This window comes from Palaemon carinicauda, chromosome 28 (assembly GCF_036898095.1).
Source record: "Palaemon carinicauda isolate YSFRI2023 chromosome 28, ASM3689809v2, whole genome shotgun sequence".
Lineage (NCBI taxonomy): Eukaryota > Metazoa > Arthropoda > Malacostraca > Decapoda > Palaemonidae > Palaemon > Palaemon carinicauda.
Genome location: NC_090752.1, coordinates 9,623,135 through 9,645,634, shown reverse-complemented (window position 1 = coordinate 9,645,634; position 22,500 = coordinate 9,623,135). Strand labels below are relative to the sequence as shown.

Below are 22,500 nucleotides of genomic sequence, written 5' to 3'. Positions count from 1 at the left end.
TGTAAACTTAAAAAATAAACCGTAATTTTAATGGAAAATCACCATTTATAAATTATATCATGCCCCCCTTTTTCTTGCATTGTCCTGTACTACGTTAATTGTACGCTATGCACGGACCCAAGTGAATACCGTGGTTTTTCAAAGTTACACTCATAAAAAACTGCATTTTTAATCGGAAATCCTCCGTAAAAATATACTGTTCACAGCCGTATTTTAGTAAAATATAGCCGACCGTAATTTTGACTCTACTCTGTTATTATCTATTACGGGTTGGTGACCGTAATTTCCTTCATTTACGTCAATATATCCGTTCTTAAAACGGTAAATGCCTGGCAACATTTATTCCATGATTTTTACCGTTATTTTACGGCATATTTTTAAGTGTATAGATGGTTGAATATTGCTGTTATGATGATAAATACGACATTTTTTTTATCATGATATAACTTTATATTTAATTATAAATATGTTTAAAACCGTTTTGATTTGCAGCGTCCCTTCGGGCCCTTTCTGCACCTACTTTTTTGAGGTCAACTCTATCTTTGTTCCCGTCGACTTTCATTTATATTGCTGTTCAACCTCTTAACTTCATACGGCAGCTGCATGGTTTTGTCCTTGGTTGCACACGGACACTGAATGGTCTCCCAGGTCCCAAATCCTATCATTATAACCAAATTTTAACCAATTTAATTGAGAAACTATAATTGTTTTATTTTAATTTTTTTAAGAAAGTGTTGTAAACATTAGTCTTGGGATAATTCGTGCGAGAATTATTTTAGGTTTTGATAAATAATCGTGATTTCTTAGATTGTTGATTAGTTCCAGATTTATTTTTGGTAGGGTTCAGAGTTTTCTACGTATCACCACTATTATAGTTAATGCAGTAGCAGTTCCACTTCCATCCTTTTTTTTTTTGGGGGGGGGGGCTGATTTCCTTATGAGCCCCTTAGAACTTGTAGAATTGGGCTTCTAAAAATATTGTAGCTATTTGACTTTCAATACTGATGAAAGAATAAAGAAAATTATAATGTTAATGTAACTCATATTTTGATTCATTCAGACAAAAATTAGTGTCCTCTAGATGGCAGGAATGCGAAGAATATGACATTTGCTCTTCTCGGTTTTAAAGGTTTAAAGGTATAAAGGCCGTCATGGATGACTGGCAAGGGACAGTGACATTTCCCTATCAAGGAAGACAATGCCCTAGCGACTGACCATATTACATGTGATTAGCGCCCAAGCATTCCCCCCCCCCTCTCCACCCAAGCTAGGACGTAAGAGAGCCGGGCAATGGCTGCTGATACTCACCAGATAGACCTATAGACTCCCCGAAACCCCCTATCCTTAGCTCATAAGAATGGTGAGGTTACAACTACCAAAGGAACTAACGAGTTTGAGCGTGACTTGGACCCCAGTCTGGCGATCACCAGTCAGGGACGTTACCACATTGGCCACCACAACCCCTAAGAATAAGACAAAGAATAACCGACCTTTAGTATTGATTTTGTGTGTTATTGATTGGTAAACATCGGCGAGAATTTCGTTTTAATATTGCAACAATGGGTGGTTTTGGAACTTTGATTTTTTATTGTTAAATAAAAAACAAAAATACCTATAATTCAAAAGTAATACTAAAGAAAAACAAGCAACAAATAATAAAAAAAAACAAGAAAAGCCCCCCTGAAAATGCTGACCTCCACCACGGCTGCTTATTTCGGTCGACCTTTTGCTCGACCTTTACCTTGACATTTGACCTAGGACTTTCAAAATTGAATCACTTCCACATCTCCACATGACAATCAATCCCCGAAAGTTTCACTACTCTAAAGTGGTGGCCAGGAAGTTGTTCACACACAAACAGACAGACGAACAAACAGGGGCGAAAACATAACTTCCTTCCAACTTCGTTTACTGAGGTACATACATACACATATACCAAAGGCACTTCCCCCAATTTTGGAGGGTAGCCGACATCAACAATGAAACAAAACAAAAAAGGGGACCTCTACTCTCTACGTTCCTTCAGCCTGAGGTAATAAAAGAAAATAGAAAAGCAAGGAAGGAATATTCTTTTAACCTGGTTTAGGCTTGGTAGGAAAACACCTCAAATCACAACGTTTATATAGTCCCGACCTGTGGTGGAAACGTGTTTGGACAAGATACTAATTGAACACAACCTTTATTGCGTGTGTTTGACACTTAATGACTTTTTGCAAATATCCATGAATTATTGAGGGACACATTTCGTTTCGTGTTAGCGCTATTAGTGAGTTAGTAGGTTTTGGGTCACTTTGTTTTTGTTATTATTATTATTATTATTATTATTATTATTATTATTATTATTATTCACCTCTTCACGCCTATTGACGCCTATGGCCTCGTTAGATTTCGCCAGTTGTCTCTTGAGCTTTTAATTCATTACCTATCCACTCATCATCTCCCGCGTCACGTTTCATAGTCCTCAGCCATGTAGGTCTGGGCCTTCTAACTCTTGTATTGCCTTGAGGAGCCGATTTGAAAGTTTGGTGAACTAATCTCTCGTAAAGGAGAGAAAATAGTTTTGAGAGGAAAGCTAATAAAGTGAATTTGTGATGGTGTGGCCTATAAGGTATTTCGTGGTTACTTTATGTACTGTGTGTAATAGATCACTGGATTTTATCTGACTGAAGTTTATCTCTCTCTCTCTCTCTCTCTCTCTCTCTCTCTCTCTCTCTCTCTCTCTCTCTCATTTTATAACTAGTAAATGAAAGCTGCATTAATGATATGGTAAAGTTCAAATGGAAATTGTGTATATCGGCGGTATATTCGTTATTGTTGACTATTAAAAAGTTTAGAATGTATCCTACATCAAGTTATGTGTAGAAATCTATGATTATTGAATACAGGTTACATTGAAAGGCTTGTAAATGCAAGAAAGGAATCCATTATTATTAATATAATTAATTGCTAAGCTACAACCCAAGTTGGAAAAGCAGGATGTTATAAGCCCAGGGGCTCCAACAGGAAAATAGACCAGTGAGGAAAGGAAACCAGGAAAAATAAAATAATTTAAGACCAGTAACACCATTAAAAATATATTTCCTATATAAACTATAGAAACCTTAACATAACAAGTGGAAGAGAAATAAGATAGAATATTGTGCTCGAGTGTACCCTCAAGCAAAAGAATTCTAACCAAAGACAGTGGAAGACCATGGTACAAAGGCTATGACACTACCCAAGAAGGTAAAATTTAGAAATATTCGATCGGCAGGTTAATCTAATCTTGAACCGTAGAATTTAAAGATATGATATTTAAAAGTAAATTTAACAATACTATAGATTTTACATATTAATAAATTCAAATGACCAATTTATAAAAGAATAAAAGAAGGTCATTATGATAATTTCATCTTTCAAACTCAATCTTGCGTTTACCGTAAAGTGAATTCAGACTCGATTAACAGTATAACTCTTGTCTAGGGTAGTGCCATAGCCTCTGTATCATGATCTTCCACTGTTTTGGGTTAGAGTTCTCTTGCTTGAGGGTACACTCGGGCACACTATTCTATCTAATTTCTCTTCCTCTTGTTTTGTTAAAGTTTTCATAGTTTATATGGGAAATATTTATTTTAACGTTGTTACTGTTTTTAAAATATTTTATTTTTCCTTGTTTCCTTTCCTCACAGGGCTATTTTACGTGTTGGGGCCCCTGGGCTTATAGCATCCTGCTTTTCCAACTAGGGTTGTAGCTTAGCATTTAATAATAATAATAATAATAATAATAATAATAATAATAATAATAATAATAATAATGTTACAACTTAGTTTTTTCTGTTTAGCATCACAAATTGACGTCACTGGCTGGCATTTCGGTGGTCTCGAGGACACCGGTATAATCGAAACTAACACAGTAAATATATTTAGGCGATCGATATATATTGCTAGATCAACAACAATCCTAAAGAAATGAGTACCCTATGCTTAATATTATATTATTATTATTATTATTATTATTATTTTTTATTATTATTATTATTTTAATTATTATTACTCCTTAAAATATAGTAATATAAGAGAGTTTCGGGATATAACGACTAGGTCACTTGAGGATATTTGCACATGGGGTTTATGTCCCATAGACTATGGCTGTTACATACGAAGCATTTACAGTACATTTACGAAGATATACATTGTGATTTATCATATAGAGATTTTTAATTGTTATTATTATTGTTGGTGTCATTATTTGTTACTATCACTAGTAACAGTAGTAATAGCATCATCATCATTATCATCATCTATGCCTATTGACGCAAAGGGCCTCAGTTAGATTTCGCCAGTCGTCTCTATCTTAAGCTTTTAAGTCAATACTTCTTCATTCAATATCTCCTACTCCACACTTCTTAGTCCTCAGCCACGTAGGTCTGGGTCTTACTCTTCTAGTGCCTTGGGGATGGTAGTATTTTATGCTTTTCAAGTGTTAACGTTGGGGCCATTATTAAAAGAAAAGTAGCTTCAACTTCTCAAACATTAAGTTCAAAGTTACAGTACTGTAAAGCTATAACGATGTTATAAAATAAAATATCTCTAATCCTCTTGGCAAATACTCATATATCATGAATAATTAAAACTTCTGAATATTATTTTACTACAAAAAAAAAAAAAAAACATTCCATGTTTCGTTTTATTTGGAAATTTAGGTCAAAACAGATTTTGTAGTAGTAGTTGCCATTTACGTTTTTTTTATTTCTCTTTTTTTTTCATCTGTTAGGGATCAGTAGCAATATTTTTGTTAGCGGCTGATGTTAGATGGTGCAAGAAACTATTTTTATCATTAATAAATCGTCTGAAGATTTTGTATATATTATGAAAACGATATTTAGTCAATTTAACGTTTAGTTTATCAGCTTAGGCATACGTTTATCAAACGGAATTTTTTTTTTCTCAAGGAAGGGTGAATTATTTTCGGGGAAAAATCCGAGCTTTAAAACTCCTTCCATTCAATATTAAATATTATTTAGTGCTCATAGACACAGATAGACAGACAAACGCATACACACACACATGTATATATGTGTATGTGTATGTGTATATTTTTTTAATTAGATTTTCCTGGGTCTTCTTCCTCTACATGCGTTATTTATTCAATCTAATTTGTGTATTATTAAACATTTTCAGTAAGCGTACTTTGAACACGCACTGTGTACGCTCAAGTCTCAGAAATTTATAGAATATTTAAGGTTTCAGAGATAAGCTTTTATTTTCTTATGATATCGTTGCATTCTGCCATATTGATTTTTGCAACAATTTGCAAAATATATTTTTCAGTTATCAAACTGAAAACCAATCTTTTAAGTTTTCAGGTTGTACAGGGAGGTGTACTAAGTGTTTTATGCTCAATTTAATCAAAATTACTTCGTGTTCGTGTTTCGTACGTGATTTTGATTCTAAATTGATATATCTAATCAACAACTTTATTAGTATTGTTCCATAACATTAATAATTTCAATTGTAAATACACTATATGTAAAATAAAAAAGTATTTATGTAAATATACTTTGATGTATATATGTTATAAACTTCAAGGTTGTAAATGTGTATATCTTAATAAAAGATAAAAAGATAATGTACCAGCTCTGGAAACTGAAATAGGAGTGTCATTATATTTAATCTTTGAAGTGATTATCATTTTACATGTGACTGTTCGTAAAGACATGTTCATATTCCCTGCCACTTCTTAGAAATAATAATGGCAAATTTGCGATAGATTGGTAACTTTGACCTTTTAAACTTGAAAAGAACGTTCTCAGTATTATCATTAAGACTTCATGATGGATCTACCTCGCTGCTTCTTTACTTGTATACGTGAATGCATCTGTATGTGTTTGTCCGTTGCTCTTATGATAAAATCTTTACGGTTTCCAAATTGGCACCCACACACTGGCACTCACCACACACACACACACACACACACACATAATCTATTGCTTTCATATCGATAAAAGTCTTAATTTTTAGAAGAATTACTTTGGTTCTTTCATCTTCAGTTGACATTTGTGGTTATGTCGTGACGAGTCACTTAATAGAATCCTCAAGTTTCAAGAAAATTAAACATAAAGGATAAAACTTTATGTTTGCAATTAATCTATTTTCAATGAAGTTGTAATTATCACGTCAGTTTATTTTTATTTATGACCAACAGCTTTAAGTAAAAGATTAGTTTTTTTACTCGATCTTGGTAAGTTTCTAACTGATGGCAGCCTATTGAAAACGTCCTTGTCTGGCGATCTGCCGGAATGGGGTTCGAGTCCCGCTCAAGCTCGATAGTTTCTTGCAGTGAGTGCAACCTCACCATTCTTGTGAGCTATGGATGGGTTGTTTGGGGCGAGCTGATAGGTCTACCTGTTGAGTCATCTGCAGCCATTACCTGTCATTCCTTGGTCCTAGCTTGGTTGGAGAGGGGGCTTAGTTGATGATCATATGTATGTTATGGTCAGTTTCTAGGACATTGTCCTGCTAGGGCGCTGTCCTTGTCCCTTGCCTTTGTCATTCTTGAGTGACCTTTAAACCTAAACCTTTAAATGCTTGTACATACACACGTGTATATATATATATATATATATATATGTATATATATATATATGTGTGTGTGTGTGTGTGAGTGTGTATATGTGTATGTGAGTGTGTGTACAAGATAATTTAAGATTCGATGTTGCAAACCGAAAGGGTAATACTTGCTGAGGATCTTTTTCAGAAACTTGATCGTAAGGAATGAAATGGCTGTTTCGAAAGGAATCAGTAGAGAGAGAGAGAGAGAGAGAGAGAGAGAGAGAGAGAGAGAGAGAGACGTTTTCTGTGATGCTGACAATTGACTGGTGACGTAAGAGATGTCCTTGGAAGAATGTCTGAAAAGTGCTATCAAAAGACCGCTTTTTATAGCGTGTATCGGTCGCAGGAGGAATCGCCCAACTTCGATGACAATTGATTGCTACGTTTCCTATCAGTTTGTGATTTCGCTTTTCCTCTGGGGGAAAACTACGGAAATTCTTAATCATTATTAAAATATAATGTGGAAAAAAGAAATTTCTTTTGGAAGTTTGAGATCGTAATTATAGTGAAAACGTTTCACTTTTGTGACTTGCTGCCATTAATTGTTTACTGGGAGGAGGATAAATTTAGTGACCAGCTGACCTATAAAAAATACAGAGCTGTGTTAAATATAGCCGCTCTCATTCAAATATCGGATTTATTGATAGGTCTGACCTTTAGAATCAGTACTTTCAGCAAAGTAACTAAAATTTTATTTTAATGGCGCTGTCCCAAACATCATTCACCTCTTAGGACGTATCAGCTGGATGTTCACGACTCATAAAAAATCGAATTCAACTTCTTTTTTCTTAATATAGAAAATTGAATTCAACTTCTTTTTTCTTAATATAAAATATCGAATTCAACTTCTTTTTTCTTAATATAAAAAATCGAATTCAACTTCTTTTTTCTTAATATAAAAAATCGAATTCAACTTCTTTTTTCTTAGTATAAAAAATCGAATTCAACTTCTTTTTTCTTAATATAAAAAATCGAATTCAACTTCTTTTTTCTTAATATAAAAAAAAGAATTCAACTTCTTTTTTCTTAATATAAAAAATCGAATTCAACTTCCTTTTTCTTGATATAAAAAATCGAATTCAACTTCTTTTTTCTTAATATAAAAAATTGAATTCAACTTCTTTTTTCTTAATATAAAAAATCGAATTCAACTTCTTTTTTCCTAATATAAAAAATCGAATTCAACTTCTTTTTTCTTAGTATAAAAAATTGAATTCAACTTCTTTTTTCTTAATATAAAAAATCGAATTCAACTTCTTTTTTCTTAACATAAAAAATCGAATTCAACTTCTTTTTTCTTGATATAAAAAAATCGAATTCAACTTCTTTTTTCTTAATATAAAAAATCGAATTCAACTTCTTTTTTCTTAATTTTTAAATATGTAATCGTAAAGAATTACAATGTCTCCTCTGTGAAAAACAAAAAGTAGCTGTTTATATTTCAACCTATAATTACGTAACGACTGAGGGGGTGTGTCCACTATTTGGTTACGAGGTTGGACCATATATACCGCGAAGCGGCACAGCGAAATAATTAGTAGTTGACAGGCCAACGTTAGAGCCGGTCGAAATAAGATTACTCGGAAGCGCGGATGCGAAGTCTTTTTATCGGGAGTGGCTCCCAGTGCCTAATGTTACATTAGATTGATTAAAAGAACCTTTTTCCTGCGATGTGTTCGAATGACACTAATAGAAAGACTAATGGTGGAAAAAAGAAACGTATCGAACAAACGGGAATTACACTGTTTAAAAAAACGTAATATTAATCTGAAAATCTCCGTAAAGATATACTGTTTTCATTCGTATTTCAGTAAGATACAGGCGACAGTAATTTTACCCTACTTTGTTATTATATTTTACGGGTTGGTGACCGTAATATCACTCCTTTACGTCAATATATCCGTTTTTTTTTAAAACAGTAAATGCCTGGCAACATTTATTCCAGGTTTTTTACCGTTTTTTTTTTTACGGCAAGTTTTTAACAGTGTGTAATGGGTCAAGATAAATCAGTTTGTTTTAATGATTATTTTCAAGTGATCTTTCCATGACTTTATCTGGTGAAAGAGAAGATCGCTTAAGCTTCTCATTGGATTTTAATTGTTGCAAAGAAGTTATAGATTTGTATTTTGTGCAAATTGTGTAATAACGCAAACTGAACTTTGCGTTGCTTCCGGTTTCGTGTAAAATGTAGGATGTAAGTATATTAATCAATCTCTTTTATGTTGTTTACTATATCTTCGAAACCTTTTTTAAGGATGTGGAAGATATCAATAAATTTCTTAACTGCCAATATTTTCAGGAGAAAAGTAGTGTAGGTGAACTTGAAATTCCTATTGTTAAATTGATTTTTTTTGTATTCTAGTGGTTCTTTGATTATGCCTTTTTTTCAAGTATAGGATTTATGACGGCCTTCCATATATAATAAAGACCAAATGTCTTGCTATATATGAGTGTGTGTATATATATATATATATATATATATATATATATATATATATATATATATATATATATATATCTTTCCGGTCACGCTCAACTTTCCTGTCCCTCAATTAGGAGAGAGAGAGAGAGAGAGAGAGAGAGAGAGAGAGAGAGAGAGAGAGAGAGAGAGAGAGAGAGTATTCATACTCTGGTGAGAAAAGGGTGCGTTTGAATCTGTGTACATATCTATCTAAATATTTAGCCGTCATTTTTGACGGATCGCATACACTAATATTTTATAAACGTCAAGTCGATATACTTAATATGCTGTTATGTAACTAATATAACCCTAAATTGAAGACTTTCTCTTCTCGTGTATTTAAAGGTAATTAAGCATTCGCAATTCTCCACCACTATTCAGCCTCAGCCTTAGAAGTTAAGTAATGTAAATACGAAAAACGTTATATACTGTATATGTAAAGTATTATTTTAAAAAATGTAACGTTAGTAACAAGAGACAAGCGTTTTTTTTTTTTTTTTTTTTTTTTTTTTTTTTTTTTTTTTTTTTTTTTTTTTTTGGCTATAAAATGTATCGCCTGTTGCTCTGCCTTTTAGTAAATCTAATGAGAGTTTTTTTGCATCTTTCATTGAAAAAGAAAATCAATATGTTCTGCGATGTACTGTTGCCGTAGTCAAATAGGGAATTTTATCGGCGATATCATTGTAACAAAAGTCTCTCAGAGCTATTTCTATTCAAGGTCTGTTCGATTATCGTATAACTTACCTCTTGTCTGTTTTTTTTTTCTTTTATTTACTCGGTTTCGTTTACCCAGAATGAGAAAAAGAAAGCCATTTAAAGATACCATGATCATGAGAGAGAGAGAGAGAGAGAGAGAGAGAGAGAGAGAGAGAGAGAGAGAGAGTACCTATTTTTTTTCTTAATCGTGTCATTTCGCTAGGTATCGATTGAAGTCTCTTTTTCATTTTTCAGGATACTGAAGAGTTCGTTTACAAGGCTGACTCGGTGTATTTATCTTAGATCATGTTTTAGGTTTTTGCATATATATATATATATATATATATATATATATATATATATATATATATATATATATATATATATATATATATATATATCATCATCATCATCATCACCATCCACATCTATGCCTATTGAGGCAAAGAGCCTCGGTTAGATTTCGCCAGTCGTCTCTATTTTCAGCTTTTAAATCAATACTTAGCCACTCATCATCTACTTCACGCTTCATAGTCCTCAGCCATGTGGGCCTGGGTCTTCCAACTCTTCTAGTGCCTTGTGGAGCTCAGTTGAAAGTTTGTTGAACTAATCACTCTTAGGGAGTGCGAAGAGCATGCCCAAACCATCTCCATTTACCCCTCATAATGATCTCTTCTACATATGGCACTCGAGTAATTTCTCTGATAGTTTCGTTTCTAATCCTGTCCTGCCATTTAACTCCCAATACTCTTCCGAGGGCTTTGTTCTCAAATCTAGAGAATCTGTTGGACATTGTTTTATTGTCATAACACGACTCATGACCATGTAGTAACGCTGATCTCACTAAACTAATATATAGCGTAATTTTTTATGTAATTTCCGGCGATTTGATTTCAAATTTTACTTAACCCAGCCATTGTCTGATTTGTTTTTTTTTTTTCAATCTTTCATTAAATCCAATTCTAAAGATCCTGTATTAGAGATCATAGTTCCTAAATATTTAAATGATTCCGCCTCATTAATCCTTTCTCCTTCTAATGATATTTCATCTTCCATTGCATATTCCAGTCTCATCATCTCTGTTTTTCTTCTGTTTATCTTGAGCCCAACCTCATGTGATATTTCATGCATTCTAGTAAGCAAGCTTTGCAGGACCTGTGGTGTTCTGTTAAAAAGAACAGCGTCATTAGCATACTATAGGTCAGCTAATATCCTATTATCAATCCAGTCCAATACGTCTCCACTATCCCCAATTGTTCTATGCATTACAAAATCCATGAGGATAAACAACATAGGTCACAACACATTCCCATGGAGTACTCCAATGTTCCCTGGAAATTCATTTTATTGAACTCTACTAACATTTTATATATATATGTATATATATATATATATATATATGAGAGAGAGAGAGAGAGAGAGAGAGAGAGAGAGAGAGAGAGAGAGAGAGAGAGAGAGAGAGAGAGAGAGAGAGGCAGGCAATCAATGTTCAGTGGGTCTCGAACCCCAGTCCAGGAACCCTTTATATTATCCATTCAAAGTTTATGAATGCATCCACACTTTGTATTTAAAGGAGCTGAATGTCCTCCCAGGCCCAGGTGTAGGGTCAAGTGCCGCAAAATAAATTATTTCAATTACAGTGAAATTCATTGATCCAATTACAATAAAGTTACAATAGATTTCAATAATCCATTTATAATAAAGTAACAATAGAAATCATTAATCTAATTACAATAAAGTTACAATAGAATTAATTAACCCTATTACAATAAAGTTACAATAGAATTCATTAATCCACTTACAATAAAGTTACAATAGAATTCATAAATCCAATTACAGTAAAATTCATTAAACTAATTTAATAGAATTAATCCAATTACAGTAAAAGACATCAATCTAATTCTAATAAAATTAATCCAATTACATTAAAAGCCATTAATCTAATTTTATAGATTTAATCCAATTACAGTCAAATTAATCCAATTGTGATAAAATTCATTAATCAAATTACAGTCAAATTAATCCAGTTGTAATATAATTCATTAATCCGATTAAAATCTCATAAATTAAGTAAATTACAATAAGATTAATCCAATTACAATCAAATTAATCCAATTGCAATTAAATTAATCCAATTGCAATCAAATTAATTCATCCAATTGCAATCAAATTTCATCCAGTTACGATCAAACTAATTAATTCAATTACAACAAATTCCTTCATCCAATTACAAGACCATCTGGAAAAAATAGTCTTATCAAATGTATTCAAAACTATGAAAACTGACCATTTTTTTCGATTCAAAGAAAGAAACGGAAAGTATAAATAGAGGTTCATAAGTTTGGGGAACAGGGAGGGGTTGGGGAATGGAAAGGAGTTGAGGAATGGAAAGGGGTTGAGGAACGGAATGTGGGACATGTAAAGTTTACAGATGACGTAGGTTGGTTTGGTGGTCATAGTCCGTAATTTTTGTTATAATAGTGATGTGGGTGATATTATTATTATTATTGTTAATTTATTATTATTATTATTATTATTGTTGTTGTTTATTTATTATTATTATTATTATTATTATTGTTTATTTATTATTATTATTATTATTATTATTATTATTATTATTATCATTATTATTATTTCTTATTCATTTATTATTTATTATTCATTATTATTATTTATCATCATCTATATCATAATTTTTATCATCATCATCATCATTATTATTACAATCTAAGCTATAACTCTGATGGGGAAAGCAAGATGCTATAAGCCCATGGGCTCCAACAGGCAAAAATAGCCCAGTGAGGAAAAGAAACAAGTAAATAAACTACACGAGAAGTGATAAACAATTAAAATGAAATATTTTGGCAGTAAAAACATTAAATTAGATCTTTCATATATAAACTATAAAAAGTTGAAAAAAAAAAAAACACGAGGAAGATATGTAAGACATGCACTATGAGAGTATCTGTGATTGGTAGACCTCCGGATATAAGTAATGTAAAAGGTGTCGAAAGATATTTATTTGCCATAGCATGATTAATTTTTATATTGTTATTATTATAATTATTACTGTTGTTTTTGTTATTGCTGTTACCACAATCATTGTTATTGTTGATATTCTTTTCGTTATCATTATTAATTTTGATATTTTTTGTCTATTATTATTATTTTTATTATTATTATTATTATTATTATTATTATTATTATTATTCGACTTGGTCATGCACTATTATGGAATGCCTCATAAAGGCAATCAACTGTCTTTAAATCATCCACAAAATAAAATGATGGATTTGAAAAATAAGATAATTCATAGTAAAATGCAAATAAATAAACTTATAACAACAAACAATATGAATTAAAACATTACAGTATTTGAGAAAAGTTAGAAAGACATGGCATGTATGCATAGCTCTTTATTAAAGTGGCAGTATAAGTCATATAAAGTATACGAATATTTAAATCCATAAATTATTATTATTATTATTACTTGCTAAGCTACAACACTAGTTGGAAAAGCAGGATGCTATAAGCACAGGGGCTCCAACAGGAAAAATAACTCAGTGAGGAAAGGAAAAAGGGAAAAATGGAATATTTTAAGGAGAGTAATATCAGTAAAATAAATATCTCCTATATAAACTATATAAAATTTAACAAAACAAGAGGAAAAGAAATTAGAAAGAATAGTATGCCCGAGTGTACCCTCTAGCAAGGGAACTCTAACCCAAGACAATGGAAGACCATTGTACAGAGGCTATGGCACTACCCAAGACTAGAGAACAATGGTTTGATTTTGGAGTGTCTTTCTCCTAGAAGAGCTACTTACCATAGATAAAGAGATTCTTCTACCCTTAGCAAGAGGAAAGTGGCCACTGAACAATTATATACAGTACAGTAACCCCTTGGGTGGAGAAGAATTGTTTGGTAATCTCAGTGTTGTGAGGTGTATGAGGACAGAGGAGAATATGTAAGGAATATGCCAGAATATTCGGTGTATGTGTAAGCAAATGGAAAATGAACCGTAACCAGAGAGAAGGATCTAATGTAGTACTGTCTGGCCAGTCAAAAGATGCCATAACTCTCTAGTGGTATTATCTCAACGGGTGGCTAGTGCCCTGGCCAACCTACTACCTATAGGTCTGGAGTATATGTCGCTCAGACCTTGTTGGCAAGTGCATGAAGGAGCCTTAAAATGTGTTAGATAATACATTGTGGTTTCAATCTGAATACAGTCAGGATTTCTGCGTATAAGGAGTATCCTTATTTACTGGATGTCCCCTTTTTCAAGAGGAGCAAGCTATGCCTTTTAATATCGAAGTAAAACGTAAGATTTTTATTCTCATTCAGTGTTTTAAACTGAATGACATTTTCTCTAGGGGTTATATCGATAGCTTTTATATTAGTTTGTTTTATTTATTTTAGCAAGAATAAGATTTACAGTGTATGCTTTGCACGCTATGACCCAGTTTTTTTATATTAACGGGAAGAGATGTCCAATCAATTATAGATTTAATGGAGTAATATATGTGTCTTCTTTCTCTCTTTGCAGGGCACCTATGGCGGGAAGGACAAACCCTGGACCCCATTACACTGTGGGTCTGGTCTCCACCCCTGCCCCTCAGCACATCTCCACCACAACCAACAGCCCTCCCGCGTTCTCCGCCACTTTCACCACCACTCCTCTCCAGCACCTCGACAACACCCTCGCCAGCATCTCCCCAGGTTACACCTCCAGCAGCAGTTCTTTGACTAACAAGAATTCTGACAGTATGGTATTCACATCCCCTTCTCCTTCCAGCATCGCTACCATCTCGTCGTGCATTGCTTCGCCAGTGTTCACGTCTAACTCTTGTACTTCTTCTTCCTCTTCGTCATCCTCCAGCACCTTCTCAACCAGCGTTTCGACCATAACCACTACTACCACAACCACTACCACCACTAGCACGATGCCGTCTTTCCCCAGATATGGCACGAGCACCTTCACAGAACGCTTTTCTGCCCACCGCCCCGCCGGACCTATCAAGTATTCCCTCTCGTCCGCGACTCGGCCCCCTACGACCATCATCTTCACAACCAACAACACGACAATAACCACCACCACAGCATCCCCCAACGTCACTTACATCCCCACCACATCTGCTTTCACGACTTACAACCAGTCCTTGGACAAATCTACCACTCACACTCCATCCTCTGCAAATTTCATCCGATACCGACCGAATTCTTCCTTCGCAGCCACACGTCCTTTGACATCCACTGCCCGATTGGCCACTCTGGCCACTTCGGACAGTCCCACCTCACAAGTGTATACTCTTACTCAGCACATTTATGATGGCCCGGGGCTCCCCCCACCCCCAGAGGTCACCTTACGCCAGCAGTCACTCAAAGTGGATGGCAAGTCGAATCCATCGCCTCCTCCCGAGGTCACGAAGACAACCGCGGCTACTGCTCACAGGCCAGGCCCAACATGGCCACTGAGGGTTAACCTGGGCTCCACCGAGGGCTATGACAATCTAGACCTCGACCTTGGAGAAGACAGTATGCCTCCAGCAGAAAATCAGGTCAGGAAATACATGACCAAAGAGCAGTTCTTAGCGGTGCCCCAAACTGACCTGGAACTGCAAGAAACGGGGGCCACAGGAGGTAAGGTGCAATTTAGACTATCTTGCAAATGTCGCATTTTAGTGAGAAGGTGACGTAGATGTGCATAGTTGAGAAGTGCATAGTCAAGCAAACAAAAAGTTAGTTGACGCCTTCATTTTGTATAGATTTTAGGTCTCGGCATGCATGTGAACTTCAGTTACAACTTTGAATGCTTTCCTGTTTAGCAAAATGCTTTCAAGTAATAATTACTGATCACATTAGTCATTTTCGATTTATTTTATGTACACATATGCTTTACAGTAATGGTTACTGTCCAAATCACACAAGCATATTCAAGTCTCTCTCTCTCTCTCTCTCTCTCTCTCTCTCTCTCTCTCTCTCTCTCTCTCTCTCTCTGTTTATAAGTCAATTGCTATTGGTTCCCAGCCATGTTTTGATCTTGCTAAATCAATAACTCTATCTGGGAGTATTAGGTTTTGTAAAGTTTTTATGAAGAGAACAATGTTCTTAGGTCACGAACATTTGCCTACGGCATTTTTCGTCATTTGTGCATTGTTTTTTGCCATGCTACCTTTCGCTAAATGCTCCCTGTTAATGTCAGTTCCCAGTTGAAAGTGTGGAGTATGGTCGTACCAAATCATCCCATCCTCATTGTAACTTTGATTTTGATCTTATTCATACTACAATGTTTGAAAGTGCCGGTTTAATAGTTGCATAGTCTTATATGTCGCTATATATGCATGTGTATTTGGGTGTATTTACTTATTTTATTGTTTCAATATATCATTCATCCATTAACGTAGATGACGACACTGAATGACTTTCCATGCCCAAATTTCATAATATCTTTATCATCATCATATATTACCAAAGAGTGTTTGCTGTGCCCCTTCGAGTCTTAACTGCATTTACTTTTCAGTCTTCTACATTAACCTTTTACTTTCTTTCTTCCATCTTGCTGTTCAACCTCTTAACTTTTACCACATATTGCACTTTCAGGATTTTCCCTTAGTTGCAACGCCACGTGGAATAGCCCCCCCCCCCCCACCCTAACTCCTGCAAGTTTTATAAATCACCTTAATTCATCAATATAGCCGAATACATTCTTGCTTTTATACCCAGGTTCTTTGTCAATGATTGAATTGAATACTATATCACCACCCTCTTTCATTCGAATACCTTTTAAAACTAGTTCGTGGCATTTCTTTTATTTATATGAATAAACTGCTTGTCGGCGATCACGCTAAAGCATGGTAGATTATGAAAGATTCCACATTATTCACTCCATGTCTGAATGATTTGCTTGCACTTTTGAAAGGCCCTCTTGCTAACAAATCCACAAAGCTTGTAGGTAATTGTATTGAGGAGGTAATTCAATTTCTGTATGTAAAGGGAGAACGTGATCTATAAATTTTCAGGCTTGCATGCCAAATATCAATTCATGCATTTGAGTAATGCGAGTTTTCATTGCAAATTAATGCACTCATTGTTTGATATGAATTATGCATAGGATGCACTGCGTACTTTACAGATGTGCATATAAGTATTCATTTCACATGAGCTTGTTTTTTATAGTTGCAAATGCATTTGCTAATTACCACATATCTTTATCTTTCGAGTTGTGTCACCGTTTAGCCCCTCTATCTTTCTGTTGTGGTTCTTTCATAAGATTTTTCTCTACTTAGTTCGACGAAACTGGCAGAGTGCTCAAGAGAGGCTGGACGAGAGACGCCATGGTGGATTGTGGGACTTGAAGCCTTTTTCGAATGCCAAACCGAATAACAGCGGCGTCTCCAACTCTGTGGCGGCCATGAATCAAGTTCTGTCCAAGAGTCCGCCTGCCTCTATTAAAAATGGCGTCACCAGAACCACCTCTTTCACCAAAGAAGGCGGGTACTGCAACCAGGTGAGCATTCGCTATTCTTCTTAGTTTGGATATTTACATCCGTCAACAAAGTTGGGAGGAGGTTATGTTTTTACCCCTGTTTGTCAGTTTGTTTTTAACAACATCCTGGCCATAATTTTACTCATTGAGTAGTGAAACTTTCAGGGATTAATCGTTTTTTTAAGACGTGGAAGTTATTCGATTCTGAAAGTGCTAGGTCAAAGGTCAAAGTTGAGAAATAAGCTACTGTGGCGGAGGTCTGCACTCGGAGTGCTTTTCTAGTTTAGTTCTTTCTTTTTTCTTGGTGGGCTTGTCATCCTATCATTTATTATTATTATTATTATTATTATTATTATTATTATTATTATTATTAGCTAAGCTATAACCCTAGTTGGAAAAGCAAGATTCTATAAGCCCAAGCGCTCCAATGGAAAAAAAAATAGCCCAGTGAGGAAAAGAAATAAGGAAATAAATAAACGATATAAGAAGTAATGAACAATTCGAATAAGATATTTGAAAAATAGTAACAATATTAAAACATATTTTTTTACATAAACTGTAATTCTTTTTACCTGTCTTAAGTTATTGTAAATTTATCTTTAGCTATTAGGGCAGTAATTACCGGGTAATGCCATTTTGTAAAGAGCTTCTTGAATCTCGAAGGACTTTGGATAAAGAGAAATTAAGTTAACATGTTAATAATTAAGAGATTAAGAAAGTGGTTGGATATTTATTATTATTATTATTATTATTATTATTACACTAGTAGTAGTAATATTCGCATTATCATTATAATTACTGAATGGTATTAATTTTTATTAATCCAAAACAACCATATAGTAAACTCAAATAAAAAATATCCGTAAACTCTCTTAAAACAAAAATCGATAATTTTCTTGAAATCAAAATCAAAAATTTTCTTAAAATCGAAATCGACAATTTTTATAAAATCGAAATCGATCATTTTCTTAAAATAAAAATTGATACATTTTCATAAGATCAAATTATACATTTTCATAAAATCAAAACCAATACATTTTCATAAAATCAAATCTATACATTTTCATAAACTCAAAATCCCATAATCGACATTAATTTCCCCAGGCAGTGGAAGGGGAGGACACCGAAACGGGCGGCGTGTGGACGGTGGAAGGAAATGGGAATCCTCACGCCTCCACGCCCCAATTTTCGGAGCAATCAAATCCGGACGCCGATCCTGAAGGGTCCTCGGCTCCGCCCGCGCCCCATCCCGATGCCTCCGATTCCTGCTTCGATCTTCATGACGTTCCTCTGAAAGGTAAGGAGATTTTGTTATGGTATTTATATGTTCTTTTTATTATCTTTTTGGTATGTGAATGTTTGGGAGATGAAAAAGATAGCTTATCTAAATTATTATAATATATTTCTTATGGTCGTTTCCTGTTTAACGAAGAGAATGCGAAAAAACACAAATCAACGACTTAATGAAGTATATCTATCTATCTATCTGTCTATCTATCTATCTATCTATTGATCTATCTATCTATAAAGGAAGGTATCACGTGTCACACATAAGCGTACGGGACCCTTCTTCGTCTGGGAGCCTGAACTCACTCTGCCAGAAATAGATTTTGCCTATAAATTCAAGCAATTATATATATATATATATATATATATATATATATATATATATATATATATATATTATATATATATATATACACCAGCTGAACTCGGTTGAGTCCCTTGTTAGGCTGGAGGAACGTAGAGAGTAGAGATCCCCTTTTTTGTTTTGTTTCATTTGTTGATGTCGGCTACCCCCCAAAATTGGGGAAAGTGCCTTGGTATATGTATGTATGTATATATGTATATTATATATATATATATATATATATATATATATATATATATATATATATATATATATATATATATATATAGGACTGGTTTAGAATTCACTCTCTGACAATTCAATAGTCCTGCTGCACTGGCTTCTCTGCCCGAAAAAAAAAAATTGAGTCTGCCCTAATCTTTGGGGGGCTACAACCCCCCTCCCCCAGTTTCGCACGCGTATGGTGTCACAGCAACTTAAGACTTATTTGATCAATGTTACGTTCTTCATTCACATAAAAGTCAAGCAAATGATGCCAAATAAATTATTGTGATCATCCAACGCTTGAGTGTTTTTTTTTTATTATTATTTTTTTATTTCTTGCACCTCGTAACTCGGTAGTTTATCATAATGTTTCTATACTCAATTTTTTTAATGAGGCGCATTTGCACCGACTCGGAGCGGTGCCCTTTTAGCTCGGAAAAGTTTCCTGCTCTCTGATTGGTTAGAATTATCTTGTCCAACCAATCAGCGATCAGGAAACTTTTCCGAGCTAAAAGGGCACCCTTGCGAATCAGTGCAAATCTGCCTCACTAAAAAGAATTGACTATAGACATCAAGCACCGAATTCGTTGCCCTGGATTTTCTATCAAGCAATCACTCGAGGATTGCTAAGGTATGTGAAATCAATACAGCGGTTGTTGTGACAGGCGATGGGAAATCGTTAAACATTTTCTTGCTTCTACTGAAGTCAAAGCTCTGGGAGTACTTACGTATTCGTGATGAATTACCATTGCATGTAATAGTTGGATCTCTCTCTCTCTCTCTCTCTCTCTCTCTCTCTCTCTCTCTCTCTCTCTCTCTCTCTCTCTGTATATATATATATATATATATATATATATATATATATATATTGTGTCTTTCTCTAAGAGGTTTTTCGTGCTGATTATATATATGAACATACCCTCGGCGTAAGTGTTGTATCTTCGTCCCGTCTTAAGCTTTATCTCAACTCTGATAAAATCTTATTACAGTTACCGTCGTTTGCTTCAAATGAAGTCCAATTGAGATTTGTGTCACCAACAAAATTTTCATTCGTTTCTTATGGCTCTCTTTACAGTTAACTTTAATTCTTAAAAAAAAAAAAAAAACTCTGCGCACTGCATTAAATAGAAATCCCTCACTTTTAATCTTCAAGAAGGATGCTTTTGGATCAAGTAGTTGAACATATAACTTAAAAAGAAAAATCTCATTATGACACTCTTAGCGAAATCTGACAATAGGAAAGTAAGTATTTGCACTGAATTACAGTTAATATTAATTAACAGAGGCTTCTAGATTTTAATCATGAATCTGGTACATTGTAGTAAGAAGTATATTTTTTCCTATATCAGTGAAATCTCTTTCACTCTCAATGTTTTGTGTATTAAGTTGAAACTAAATAGTTATCTTACCCATGAAGGGCAACGAATCTTATAGATGTTAGGTTGTCCAAACATTTTTTCTTAAACATAATATGTTAGATGACATCTTGATCCACGAATTTGATAAGTTCATCAGCAACGAGATCTCAAAACCCGAGAGTCAATACTAAAAACGAAAAAAAAAGTATTATTGTCATCCCCCCAAAATTCCTCATTATTATCATCTCCTCTTACGCCTATTGACGCAAAGGGCTTCTGTTAGATTTCGCCAGTCGTCTCTATATGTTGAGCTTTTAAATCAATACTTCTCCATTCATCATCTCCTACTTCACGCTTCATAGTCCTCAGCCATTTAAGCTTGGGTCTTCCAACTCTTCTAGTGCCTTGTCGAGCCCAAATTTGTCCAAAAATCTTCAATAATGTCAGTTTTTTTTATTTACTTTCAATTTTATCAATAGTTGTCAATGAAAATATGATTTATGTCTGAAGGCACTGGCTAGTCGTGTTTGCATAAATTTTTATTGCAAATGTGGCAAGTAGCAGTGCGTGCGTGGCTGGGTCCGTTCATGGCGTGATTTGGAATATGATCTGGGCCTTGTAAGTACTTGTAGAAGTATTCGCCCTGTGGCCTTGTGACGTCAATCACTATTGTGACATGAATGTCCACACTTCAAAGGTTTAAAGGCCGCTCGTGAATGGCAGAGGAGAGGTATAGTGACTTTGTCTTAGCAAGGAGGACAATGCCCTCGAGACTGACCATATTATTATGATCAGCTCCCAAGCCCCCTCTCCACCCAAGCTAGGACCAGGGAGGGCCTGGCAATGGCTGTTGATGACTCAGGGCTTCCCCAAACCCTCCAACCTTAGTTCACAAGGATGGTAAGGTTGCAGACACTAATGGCACTAACGAGTCTGAGCGGGACTCGAACCCCCGACTGGCAAACGTTACCAATCAGGCCACGACAACCCTTGGCCGAAATTATTTATTCTTTCACCTTGCCCTCTCTTACTACGTTAGTGGCACGTGTTTTTTAATCTAGAGAAATTATCATATCAAAAGAACATACTACCCGATACGATTATGCATTACCGTGTTTTATATAGTACTTCGGTTTTTACGTCTTTGAAAAAATGTCAATTGCTTAAGATTTTCCTATATTCGTTGAAGCTCTATAAAGATAACACTCCCTCCAAACTCTCCACTCATCCCCCTTCCTCTTGCTTTTGTTGTTTATTTACTTCAGTGGAAATTCGTGGCTGTATGTAGGGAATAAATTAAACGTATTAATCTTTACTAGTATGGTGAGCCTTCAAACTGTCTAATTACCAAGCAAACGGTTCATCTGGGACGCGTATTTTTCTAATGCTAAATGACGAGACTTTATAGATAATAATTATATATAAAATCACTACCATAATATTTCTTTCATTAGATTTGTCACTAGAAAAACTTATTTTGACGTTTCCTTTTAGGTTAGGCATCATAATTGTTGGTCACATTTTTCCTTTTCTTGTCAAGATCACCATTTTTTTTTCCAAAAGTTAAATAATTTGAATAAATAGATCAATCAATTTAATGAAATCGACAGTTTCCAGTATCTAGAATATGTAATTTGTTGCTCTGGAACCAGCAGTAGCTACAGGCACCTACCAATCTCTCTTTTAGATAAAGTTGATGTCCAGTATCGTTATAGGGTTTGTGTATTTTTTCAGTCATTCGCTTAAATGGAACCCTCTTTTAAAGTACTGTAAAGGAAGGGGAAGGCTGTTCTGACTGTTATTGATGCCATTAACTATTCGTGATACTAAATGAATCTGCAATACCCTTTTAAACCACCTTGTATCATGACCCTAGTTTTCATGATCGCGGGATAAATGCCGGGTCATTTTCCAGTTGACCTGTCTGTATGTTCGCTCTTGTAAACGTTTAAAGGTCACTCATGCATGGTAGAGGCAAGGGACAATGACAGTGCACTAGTGGAACAATTCCTTAGAGACTAACCATATATATATATATATATATATATAT

The 22,500-nt window shown here is 34.5% G+C and overlaps 1 protein-coding gene across 1 annotated transcript in view; it reads left to right on the top strand.

Annotated features, from left to right (window-relative positions):
- The window catches only part of ATP8A (ATPase phospholipid transporting 8A1), a 355,359-nt gene that overhangs the window by 26,489 nt on the left and 306,370 nt on the right, over window positions 1–22,500 (top strand). The window contains exons 2-4 of the mRNA XM_068351771.1: window positions 14,298–15,391; window positions 17,038–17,258; window positions 18,342–18,534. Of these exons, the coding sequence (XP_068207872.1) occupies window positions 14,298–15,391; window positions 17,038–17,258; window positions 18,342–18,534 (1,508 nt within the window). The remainder of the gene's footprint in view (window positions 1–14,297; window positions 15,392–17,037; window positions 17,259–18,341; window positions 18,535–22,500) is intronic.